At 41.4% G+C, this 12,400-nt stretch overlaps 1 protein-coding gene across 2 annotated transcripts; it reads right to left on the bottom strand.

Annotated features, from left to right (window-relative positions):
• Positions 1 to 561: 561 nt before the first annotated feature.
• RAD9A (RAD9 checkpoint clamp component A) lies at positions 562 to 12,281 on the bottom strand. Of its 2 annotated transcripts, XM_034433876.3 has the most exons (13): positions 11,983 to 12,260; positions 11,258 to 11,355; positions 9,798 to 9,867; positions 8,591 to 8,661; positions 7,127 to 7,267; positions 6,697 to 6,811; positions 5,235 to 5,334; positions 4,631 to 4,740; positions 4,271 to 4,377; positions 4,103 to 4,167; positions 3,073 to 3,162; positions 2,437 to 2,635; positions 562 to 968 (listed from the first exon to the last, which is right to left on the bottom strand). In XM_034433876.3, the coding sequence occupies exons 3-13, from the start codon at positions 9,829 to 9,831 to the stop codon at positions 864 to 866; spliced, it is 1,137 nt and encodes a 378-aa protein (XP_034289767.1). In that variant the 5' UTR covers positions 9,832 to 9,867; positions 11,258 to 11,355; positions 11,983 to 12,260; the 3' UTR covers positions 562 to 863. The 2 variants fall into 2 exon arrangements, with proteins under 2 accessions (XP_034289767.1, XP_034289768.1); XM_034433877.3 differs by lacking the exon at positions 11,258 to 11,355 and having other exon boundaries at positions 11,983 to 12,281.
• Positions 12,282 to 12,400: the final 119 nt, after the last annotated feature.

Below are 12,400 nucleotides of genomic sequence, written 5' to 3'. Positions count from 1 at the left end.
TTCAAGTTATCTAACATTTCATTTGCTGAGGCCGCCTCTGGGGAAGTATCTGATAAAACTCTGGACTGTATTCCCTGTTATGGCCTCCCTTGAGGCAATCCTTTGATTGGAACTATTGCTTCAATCATTTCACTGCCTAAAAGAAAACCCTAGAGGGGTTGGTGTTTTTTTTTTTTTTGCAATACACCTGCTCCTTAGAAGCACTGTACAAGATCTTTAATTAAGAGCAGTTTTAGCTTTTAACTTCAAAGCTGGATTGAAGACCTAGAGAAAGCAGCAAGAAGTAACAAGGGAACAGGCCCAGTCCGTTGCCACCTTCCATATTTACTGAATAATGGCAGCTTTAGAAGCCGCCTAGTTTTTTTCCCCTCTTCCTTATTTCCATTCCCAGATACCTTCCAACTAATGATAGCTGTGGCAGTAAAACTTGTTAATTACAGGGAATGAGAGGAAAGCTGGCTCCAAACAGTGGAAGGCTCTAAAAGGAAACTTATAAGGTTGGTGTATATTACAGCAGCAATATGCCTTGGCATCATCAAAACACGGAAAAGTATATATATATATATATATATATATTAATAAAACAAATGTATTAGAGCTTTACATTAGTTGCAAACCCGAAGCAAGAAACATCTCCTACACTTCTGCTTCTCAAAAAAAAAAAAGCAGTGATGATGGTTCTGTTATAATTCTACACTAGAAATACTAGTTCCATGACACTGTTCATTTAATTAAAAAATGCCAATGAAGAGCTGTCTCTGGTCAGAAAGTATTTTGCTGGGGCAGGTCAGATTAGAATCCTAACCCGACAAAGATTCCTTGGGATTCAGAGTTGTGTTGCACGCACAACAATCCAGATGAGCTCACGAATCTCCCTCACTGTCCTCTGCTAGTACGTCCTGGCTGGAAAAAGAACGGGTTCTCACCTGGGAGTCACTTAAAACTGATCCAAAGAATAAGGAACGAAACTGCAAAAGAAAATAACAGTTGGGGAGAAAGAAAGCTGAAAAGATGCAAGCGTTCTTGAAAGTTTCCGCATCACAGATTGATTTAACGGGAACAAATTTAAAAAGCACACAAAAACAATCTTGATAAATGTAGAAGAAAAGATGTAGATGATACTCAGAATAAAGTTGACCATACCTAGAGGTTGACTGCTTGCCTCCTTTCCCTGTTCCTCCCAACTGCTCCAGAGCTGCTCCCAAATGTACTTTTCACCACACCTCTACCACTTTCAAGTGACTTTAAAAAAAAGCAACCTGATTTTGCAATAGAATGATTTAACAAAGCCTGGCTGCTGCCATTAAAAGTTAGTAAATAATGGCTCAGCTCCAACTGAAGTTAGTCATAAACCTAGGACAAACTGCAAGGAATGGATATGATTATAAGTATTTACCGTATTTTTCGGAGTATAAGACGCACCTTCCCCCCCCCCCAAAAAGGGTGTGAAAATCTGGGTGCGTCTTATACTCCAAATATAGCCCTACCCAGCTTCTCAAATAGAGGTTTCAGAGCTGAAAAAAGCATCAGAAATGAAGAAAAGAAGCCCCCAAACAGCTTCAGAGGCTTTTTTTCTGAAGCTGTTTCGGAGGCTTTCAGAGGCAGGAAAAAAAAAGTTAGGCACAGAGCTCACAACCAAGGAACCTGTTGCTAAAATTCACCTCTGGGGACATCTGATTGGGGGTATTCCGGGAGGCCAATCCACCTGCCAATCAGCTTTTTTCTAATTTTCCTTCCCAAAAACTAAGGTGCGTTTTATACTCCCAAAAATACGGTAAGTTGGTACACAGACCACACTAAAGTACAGTCAACTCTCCCACACATTATTGAATGACTCAATAGTTGTTCCATGCATACATAAACAGTCCTAGACCATGTTTTACAAACTGCAATGGCTGGATGTAGAGAATATATAAGTGCCACGGAGTTATGGTAGACAGTGCCTGAGGTACAGGTGCCCATGTGATCACAAATGCAGAAGTCATAGGCACTTTGTCCCAGTTGATTGTAATTGTTATTGAAAGCAATAGAATAGCAGGATCTCCTTATCACACCAGGTCAAAGTGCATATGATCTCTATTCACATGGGACTGATCTTTTCTCCAAGAAATTATCCTTTGAAATCTCCGCCCCACCCACTTCAGTGGCAGCACCCAGATACTGCCCCAATATGACTTTTAGAAGCCTCTCCTCTGCTTCTGAACTAAGTGATATGTCACACACTACAGTAGCCAGCAGTACACACCCAAGGGGCAGTGTGGGTAGATGCCAATAAGTACTGCAATGGTCACACCTTCCTATACTGAAAAGCATCTACTGTATGCTCCTGCTTCTCCCATCCTTTAATGTGGATGGTCAGGAGATTCTCCAGGCCAATGTCTGACGCACTCCACTGTGTTTTCATGCGCTGAGCAGTAACACGCTTGCTCCACCTACCTTCTTTTGTGGTGGTGTGCCAAGGACGGTATCCTCATTTTCACTCTCTGATTCCCTGGTTTCAGAGCTGGGACGTCTTGTGGCGAAAGCAGAGCTGGGAGATGGTTCCGTTTCATCGCATGTGGTTTCCATGGCTATCATGTAGGTATCAATGTCGTCATTGGTAAAGTCACTGGCTGGGGCAACCGGCTTGTGAGTGCTGGAAGAGGCAAATGGGGACAGGCTTGTTAGCTACGGAGCCCTAGTTGCCTTTCTTAGAGACGGTGTCCCGTCAATCCTAGGGAAAGCCTTCCTTGGAGACACCTGGTTAAGTTCTTATCCCATCAATTAAGTCCTCATCCCAAACAGCATGGGCATCAACACAGCCGGATGAATAGCAGGAAATAATTAATTTAAAGCTGAAATATTAAACAGTTCCCAAAGTAACTAAACAGCCATGGATGTCCTTTAAGATGGTTCATCAAGACTGGGGATCAGCTGAAAGGGCAACAAAACTGCCCATTTCAAAGTGACACCACCTTCTTGTATGCCAGGGAGAGATGGGGGTAGGTCCTGTTAAATGCTTTGTTCTTTTCCAGCAACTTGTTTTATCTCTGTGCCAAGGAGGTTTAGTGCAAGAGGTAGAATGTTTCTTACTTGGCTGGCAGATGGCTTTCTGATTCGGAAAGCGTGGCCAGGACCAGTTGTAGTTCCAGCACAGGATCCTCCACAGTAAAGATAGCTGGCCTGTGAAGATAAATATGGGAAGGGTGGCCATACATATTTCAACTGGATGGGAATCAAAGAAAAAGCAACGAGAATGGAATCATGTCCAAGCTGACCAAGCCAAGGTATTGATGTGAAGCAGAACAGAAAATACGTTCACTTTTTTAAAAGACTGCTGTTGTGACTCCGGCCACGGAGGCTGATTTATCTTCGCATGCTGATTCGGAGGATGATATGGAGGAAGCTGGCACGAGCTATGTGCCAGAGGGGCCGTCTTCACTGGTGAGTCAGCAAGAACTGACAGTTGCTGACGTGCCTCTGGACCCCAGCCAAATTGAGGAGGAAACAGAGGCCGGTAACGAGGAGAGGGAGTCCCTATTGGATGCAAGAGAGAGACGTAGGAGACGTCATAGAGAACAGCTATTGCCACGTCCCAAGAGGTGTGATCAGGAGACGTAGGGCCACACCCTACAAAGTATAAAAGGGGCGTGGCTGGGCCGGAAAGGCGTGGTGAATAATTTGTTGGCATTTTGGATGCAGTGGAGTTTAGAACTGCTAGTTTTCAGTTTTGAAAAGGAGTCTGCATTCCTGCATTAGCCTGCTGGCCGTCTGCCAAGGCCTCTGGAACATTGCCCGGTAATTACTGAACTGATATACTTTTGAAAGAGAACTGTTTATTAAAGGGCCAGCTTCAATCTCTCTACCCTGCATTTGTTACTGCTGGGCTATTTGAGCTTCTGCAAGGCCACTCGTGGGAGGGGACAGAACAACTGCCTTTTTTAAAGAGTATAAGCAGGATGCTTACATCAAATGTGGGTCTCTGAGAAGCCTCTCTGGAAACACTCAAAGCAATACTGTGAAACAATACTGATACCCTCCAGCGAGTGTTACCCAATACTGTACTTTAAAATGGCCTGGTGCCACTGCAGGAGACTTTATTTGATCATTGAAGCCCTCCTACCTGCCAGGTATGTCAAAGTGGATATCGAGGGAAAGATTTGAGGACTCAGCAAAACTCAAGAAACCCTAAAGATGGGGAAGAAGGAGGAGAGAAAGGCGATGAAACAGATTGGGAAGCACAAACCCAACCCCATCCCAAAGAAGGCAGGAAAGCTGGATGCAGGCTCACCCGGAATTCCTTAAGGCAGAAAGTGACTTGTATTTCTTGCTTGATGTGGAAGGTCTGGAACTCGTCCTCACTCAGGCACATTTCCGTCACCATCATCCGACTTGGCTCTGTCACACAGAGATGGATCAGAAAACATCTCTTCATGTAACCACTTCTCTCCATTCCATACAACTTTCCATGAGGAAGCACATAAGAGACAGTTGCTGAAGGGAGTCAGGGATTTACAGCCACACTGCTAAGGTACCCTCAGGCTGGAACTTGCTAGCCACAGCATAGTTTGTTAAGGGAGTCTAAGTAAGAAAGCCTTGTCTTTTCAGGTTTGGGGAACGAATTGGAAGCAAGGCTTGGTGGGCAGCTCACCTGTCTCTTCTTCTAGGTAACTACGGAGAGTCACCTTCCCATTAGGGCTGGCCCCCAGAGTCACTTCAGCCAGGTTAAGTGGGAAATGAACCACAGCATCTGCTAATAGCCTGAATTGGATGGAGAGAGGCAGGAAAGAGGCTGAGTAGAAGAGGGAAAACTTCATAGCTGAACATCCGCAATTCCCTTCTGTACTTAGTCCTCATTGTCTTAGTAATATAATTGGGACAACAGCATTGGCTTGCAGAAAGAGTTTCCTCTCACTGTTTGTACATATTCTTATATGTAATATCTCAATTTGGGGGAGGGAAAGGGAATGTCTAGTCAGAGTTGCCTTATTGGTGAGAGGAGCAGCATATACATTTAATAAATCAAAATAAACAATTCCCAAAACATCCTCTCCTCTATTTCAACATAATAGTAAATTATGCCATGCTGACACATTGCCTGCTGTACTGATAAGTGGGCCTCTGGATGGTGGAATTCACTGTGCAAACGATGCATACAGCACATGAATGTCCAGGACTGTCAGATGAATCTATAAGCCATAATAGCCTCCCATCCCCCTGCACTAAAACATCTCTCAGTCACATCATGATCGCACCTGGGAGAAGCACGCAGCAAATGGGCGTATTGCGTTTTGTCAAAAACAGCCTGTAACAATTCACATTCCTGGAATGACAAATCGTGAGTCTTGACAACCCCTGCAATGAATATACAGGGGGGGGGGGGAGAGAAAACACAAATTTATTACACTTAAGACATCCTTTCAACACTGATTTGTTGAAATGCCATAGTTCACTAGATCCCATATAAGATGAAACCAAACAAACCCCATTACTTGAAACTAATCTGATTGTCAGGGAAAATGGCCTAAGGCATATCTTTCACAGGGTCCTGAGCCTAATGCTGCTGGGAGATGTGATAAATCTAAAGGGGAAAAAAGCATTTATCCCTTTCAAGGACAAAAGAAAAAAAGCTGACATTGATGTGGGGGTGGGGGTGGGGGAGTAAAAGCTTTTGACGAAATATGTGCTTATTAAAAAGTGAAACACTTTTCCATGCATTCATTGAAGATAGCACTGTTAAGACAGTTCATGCTTCTTCCAGGTTAAATTCAATTCACAAGCCAGTCATTCCCCATTTTTATGCAGATCACAAAAGTTTACAATCTCCTTTGATCTGAGCTCGATTTACTATAGTGAGTTCATAGACATGACCACACAGGTTTCTTAGCATTAGTAGAGAAGTTAGTTTACTACTGACATCTGCATTTTTTCCCAACGTCTCCCATCTAGCTTATAGCCCAGACATACTGTGATAATTTCCCATCCACGATGAGCTGAGCTTAACTTAACAGGCTCAGATTGTTATAGCTTCACACACACACATACACACACACTACTAAGAAAGCTCATTAGTAGTCCTTAATTAGTAAACGAAGGTTTGTACGGACTTTGTGTGTGCTGCGTTCTTTAGGGTCCGTAGCTAGGGCAGAACAGTTGCTAAGTGAAACATTTAAGTGAGTTTTGCCCCATTTTACTGCCTTTTTGCCATAGTTGTTAAGTGAAACACTGCAGTTGTTACTGGTTCTAACACAGTTGTAAAGAGAACCTGGCTTCCCCATTGACTTGCTTGTCAGAAAATCACAAAAGGGGATCACGTGAGCCCAAGACACTGCAACCGTCATAAATATGAATCAGTTGCCGAGCATCTGAATTTTGATCATATGACCATGGGGATGTTGCAACGGTCCTAAGTATGAAAAACGATCGTTAAGTCATTTTTTTTCAGTGCCGTTGTAACTTTGAACGGTCACTAAATGAACCATTGTAAGTTGAGGACTACCTGTATTGATTTTTAATAGATTCTTTTCTCTTGCCTGGCCTGTATTTTTTCCCCAAATTCATTTGAATGACTCTTGGATCTTGCTCTCCCATTTAGGTATGAATAAGCTGCAGGATTCCTAAACCACAGGTGATCATTCCTCCATTCAAATGAGCCCCTTTCTACTGTCTGAAGTTAAGCCCTTTCGTGTTCAAGGCGGCCTCTTTTCCAGTGCTCACCATATTTGCAATGCAGTTGAACGCGGAACCGGTTTGTCTTGGGAGTCAGTGACATGAGACATTTCTCCACTGTCTTCTCCAGAGCAGGGATTGAACGGAATACAGCTAGGAAAGACTACAAGACACAATGGTGGGAGATTGTTCTTAAAACAAAAGAAAGCCACTAAGCGGGTCGCATTCTGCATAACGCTTGAGTGTCAAATTAGGATGGGGGAAAATTCAAGTTCAAACCTCAAGATAGCTTTTAAATTCAGTGGGCCGCTCACAGGCCAGGTTGACTTCATGAGGTCAGTTACAGACCAAACGGTTGGATCTGCATATGTCACTGACTTGAAAGGGATGCAGAGACTGCAAAAACCCAGAGGGGGAATATTTACTTGAGTTTTGAGGAAAGTTTGTACACTCCCTGCAATGTCCAAGAGCATCTCACCTTCATGAGCACTTTGCATCGGAAAGCACCGACATCTGGGTCTGATCCAGGTTCCCCAGCCTGGTAGTGCTGGAAGAAGAGTGGGGTGAAGAGGAAGCAGGCATAGGCAGAGCGAGATGTGTTTATTGCACGCAAAGACAACTGGAAAGATAAAACAGGAAACAACAGTAGGACAGGAAATAGCTCCCCATCTCTCCAGCCTTTAGCTTTCTCTCAGTTTCCAACACCTACCGTGTTTCCCCGAAAATAAGATCCTGTCTTATATTTTTTTTGAACCCTAAAATAAGCGCTTGGCCTTATTTTGGGGGAGGTCTTATTATTTTGGGGCACGTGGAGCAAGACAGGGTTCCTCTTGCCATCTTACCTGATTTCCAGCTCTGTCTCCCTAACCCTAACCAGACTGGCTGTGCATGCGTTTAAATATTTTCGGGGGAGGGCTTATTTTCGGGGAAACACGGTAGCAGCTACGGGAGGGACGCTTGGTCAGATCAGCTCCAGCATTCTATTCTCCCACTCAGTGTTTATGGTTCTCCCACACGCAGACCGTGGAGCAGTGTTTCTCAACCTTGGCATCTCTTAAAATGTGTGGATTTCAGCTTCCACAATCTCCCAGCCAGCATGCTTATAGGAACCGGCAACTTTACACCAGTATTCCCTAGCGACTATTACTGGAGACATTCTGATTCTCTTTTTCTTCTCCAAATATTCAGTGGATCTTTTGAGGTGAACTCTGACCAGAATTATACACAGTGTGACTGCTGCCACTCAAAAGAATTGAATAAAAGCATTTCAAAATTATTTTACATTACTTTATTTACATTCCCAATAGTAAAACTTGCCTTTCACTGCAGTGCAGCATACTTAATATTGTTTTCCCAGTTATTTATACCACTCATTTCCTGGTCAGTTACTACATGTCTTGTAAGGATTTAGCTTAACTTGTCCAAACATGAAACAAACTCGAATAGTCAGACAGCTCTTGGTACAAATCAAAATTGCTGACAAATGAACTACACAGATGCACCAATTTAGACTACCATATATTGTAGCCCTGCTTTAATCAGGACGGTGCTTACCAGGACTTTATTTTTATGCAAACAAAATTATTTCCTGGCCACCTAAGAGATATGTCTCTAATGAACAGTTTTGATTTGTATTGCAATAAATACATTGCATGGCTCTAACATAGGGTTTTCCATTATATCTTGTTCTATCTTTTAAAATACATTGCAAGTTTTTATATATTTTTGCATCAGAGTGGCAAATGAATTAACACCTAAAACCCAAGTTTTCCCATAACATTTTATATTTAACTTTTTTTTTTTAAAGTGCATTATTTTTTCTGTGGAATGTACAATCATGTGAAAAAGAAAGCACTTTCTCTTTCACATATCTGTAGCTTTCCATTTATATAATATTCATTTAAAAGTTCTCCAAGTATGTATCTCCCAGATCCCCACTTACCCCTTCTTCTACTGGCTCAATGTAGATTTCATCTCCAATTCGGGAGAGAGCATGTACTGCTTTCCCCAGGGCTGCACAAGGGAGAGAAGAACACAAAGAACTGGATAAAGTGAAGACTCATACAGTGTGAAATGCTATTTCCTACACTAGCTAGGAATCTGTGTAGGGGGAAATTATCCATCACAACTCCCTCCTGCTACTAATTAATTATTGGGATTTATATGAAGGCCGGGTTTACTTCTTTATTATATGGTTCTCTGTGAGGAAGAAGGAAGGGTGCATGTAATATCAACAGTGGAAAAGGCTAAAGCCAAAAATGATCGTCCTTTCTCTCTTTAATCCTGCATTTGTTCTTAATCTCTCTATCCTGCAAAGATTGTTATTTTACTGATGAAAAAGCTCCTTTAGAAGTCTCTCTATACCAATATTCCTGTTTTTGGAAGGACCAGATCAGAAATTAATATCCTTACACAAAATTTTAAGGGACTCACAAAATTGGACTCAAAGTGGCAGCTGACATCTTGTGTACCAATTGTCTGCTTATGTGAACCAGGAGGCCCTTGAGATAAGTCACGTGCACACTATTGTTTTCTTGCGTGTGGACCACTGCAATCTACATCAGGTTAACTTTGACAGCTATTCAGAAGTTGCAGCAAAATGTGGCACTATAGTTGTATGTATCTCATCAGACTCATGTAACACTTTTAATTTATGAACTACACTGTTACCAGGAGACCTCTGGTTGCAATCCAAAATGCTGATTATCTATTAATACTTTATTAGTTATCCAAAGAACCATCTGTCCTCTGTTGTTTCTGCCCAGCCCAGATGATCATGCTCCTTGTCCCATCCATTAAGCAGTGTTATCTGATAGGCCCTTGAAACCATACTTTTTATTTTTTTGTCATAGCACTTGACCTTTGGAACACTAACCTACTTGAGATATGCATGGTGCCTACTCTCGTCGTGTTCAAATGAGCTCTGGAAATCTATTTTCCCCCCTAAGTCTTGGGTTAGAGTAGGTGAGGAGTCTTACATTTTTAATGATTGCTTTTCTTATGATATTTGGGTGGGTGGGTGGGGCTTGGTTTGTTTTAATGGCACTTTATTATCATTTGTACCATATGTTGCCCAGAGCTGTTGTAGAGTTAAGTAGCCTTAATTTTTTTTTTGAAATAAATAAATAAAATTGTTGTACATAGCTCACCTTTCACATTGCCCCCTGTAACTATGCACTTCATGCCAAAGGAGAGATGTCACAGAGAACTCTAGGAGAACTGGGAAGAAACAAAATATCTGCATGATTACTCTTCATCTAATACCCAATAGGAACTCTATTTCACAAGGAAGATACTAGAAAATAAGAGAAAATTGTGCACGCGCACACACACACACAGAGACATAAATCATCACAAATTCAAACTTTGGCAATAAATCCACATACTGCCTATTTAAATTAATAAGCTTTATTCATACTTTTTAGGCAATTGAAGGGCATGAGGTTTCTACTTTGCATGTTTCGTTCCCAAAGCCAGCTGTTAACTTAACATATAAATTTAAAAAATAATACATTTATATAATACAAAATAATTACAGAACCACTAAGAGGATGGAAAAGATTCTCAGCCCAATTCATAGAACAGAGTTTGCATGTGAATTGGATACAGCAATGCTATTCTAGTGGAAGAGTACAAGAGATGTGACAAAGTGCCAAGCCTCTGATGGAAATTATAGAAATGTGTAGAAGTATAGTCCCATGGAACTATCACACAGAACTAGTTTCCTATGAGGATCTGCCTCTCACCTCCAAAATTGTCCTGGAGATCAATCCTAGCCTGCCTAGGAGCTGGTGTCTAGAATTGGATTTTGAACAGTTACATGAAATGTATGGAAGTGGAGCATTTAGCTTTTATTGCTCAGAAAGTGAACAATAAAAGTTGCAATACTGCATTTTTTCACAATCCAAAGGAATCCTAAGATCCTCTTTACACCAGACAATGTAACATATATATGGCAATAGTTCAGAGTATTTGGATGCCAAACAAATTATGATTTCAGGAAAGGCTGTGCGGTGGTTTTACTTTTGGAAGAAACTATTCAGCATCACTGACATACACACAAAAAAACTATTTTACATCTTATCATGCGTTCAGCAAAATAGATGGAAAATTGTCAAATGTGCTTTTTAGAAGAATATGGATTTAATTTCTAATTCTATTTTGTGCTTATTGGTGTATGTATGTATGTATATATATATATGTATGTATATGTATGTATATATATATATATATATTCCTACAATTGAGCCCAAAATTTATGTTGCTAAGTGAGAAATTTGTTAAGCAAGTTTTACCCCATTTTATGACTTTTCTTGCCATATTTGTTAAGTGAATCATTGCAGTTGTTAAATTAGTAATACGGTTGTTAAGTGAATCTGGCTTCCCCATTGACTCTGCTTGTCAGAAGGTCGCAAAAGGGGATCATATGACTCCGGGACACTGCAACTCTCATAAATATGAGTCAGGTTCCAAGCATCTGAATTTTGATTGCATATCCATGGGGATGCTGCAACAGTCGTAAGTGTGAAAAATGGACATAGGTTCCTGTTTTCAGTGCCATTGTAACTTTGAACGGTCACTAAATGAAGTGAAGTAAATTGAGGACTACCTGTAATCTCCAGAAGTCGCCTGTCTGAATAGCTGAAAAGCACCAGCTTTGCTTCTTCGGCGTCTTTTTTTAAATAGCCATTTCATGAGACCCTATGCCTTAACAAGGTATAGAAAAATTGGTTTAGCATTCCAGATACATAGATAGATGGATGTAGATGGTTTGACATTTCATGTATAGGCAATTGCTAGGAGAATAATAGGATTTGTTTTAGTAGAGTGATTTGGTTGTGATGCTGACCCTGTCCTAACTAGAAAAGGACAGCTGTTCCTTAAGTTTAGGAGAAAGGGAGTCTTGGGGACAAATTCAACGAATATTCTAAGCAATCTGGCCGATGCAATTCTGTTTATTTGTGCAAAAAGTAAAAACGTCTACTTATTACTTTAAACAAGCAAAGCACTTCAGCTCCAACAGAAGTGGAGAAGTTGAAGTTGTCACCCAGCCTACTTAAAAGAGGCAGTACAAAGTCAGGCTACTCTATCTACCTACCTACCTACCTACCTATCATCTATCTATCTATCTATCTATCTATCTATCTATCTATCTATCATCCATCCATCCATCCATCCATCCATCTATCTATCTATCTATCTATCATCTCTGTCTGTCTGTCTATCTATATCTATCATCTCTGTCTATCTATCTCTCTATCTATCTATCATCTATCTATCTATCTATCTATCATCACCGTGTGTCTGTTTAATCTATCATCTAAGAAAAGATACCTTGGTATGAAAGGCATCAGTCCACCGTCGTCTGAATGCTAAATTTCCCACCTGGACACGTGTTTCGCTCTGCTCTTTGCACACAAGGCTTCACCACCCCATCCCAAAGCTAAAGCCTGCTGAATGGCCACCCCTGGCATGAGAAAGAAGCTGCCGCTCCGCAATCCTGTAAGAAAAAAAAAGAAGGACTCCACAAAAAAAACCCAACACCCCACTGTCCCAAACCTCTTGCTATTAGAACAAACTAATTCCTCCTTTTGCCGCCTCCCTCCAACAGCAACGCGGGGAAAAAAACAACCTCGGCTCCACCCACCCTGCATTCTCATTGGACAATACGACTGCCAGGTCCCACCGGGCAAGCACATGGGAAATGAGTTAAATCTCATTTGTGGATTTTTGTCCACGTGATCAACGCGGA

The sequence above is a fragment of the Pantherophis guttatus genome, chromosome 1, assembly GCF_059756535.1.
Source record: "Pantherophis guttatus breed Tessera chromosome 1, ASM5975653v1, whole genome shotgun sequence".
Taxonomy (NCBI): Eukaryota; Metazoa; Chordata; class Lepidosauria; order Squamata; family Colubridae; genus Pantherophis; species Pantherophis guttatus.
This window is presented reverse-complemented; position numbering and strand designations above follow the sequence as displayed.

What these genes read in the sequence shown, in the direction of transcription:
- RAD9A (XM_034433877.3), bottom strand. Translation starts at nt 9,831, where the DNA reads ATGAAGTGCATAGTTACAGGGGGCAATGTGAAAG. An exon ending in GATGCAAAGTGCTCATGAAG is followed by an intron (nt 6,812 to 7,126) that starts GTGAGATGCTCT and finishes TGTGTCTTGTAG; the next exon opens with TCTTTCCTAGCTGTATTCCG. An exon ending in CACTTTGACATACCTGGCAG is followed by an intron (nt 3,163 to 4,102) that starts GTAGGAGGGCTT and finishes TTATCTTCACAG; the next exon opens with GCCAGCTATCTTTACTGTGG.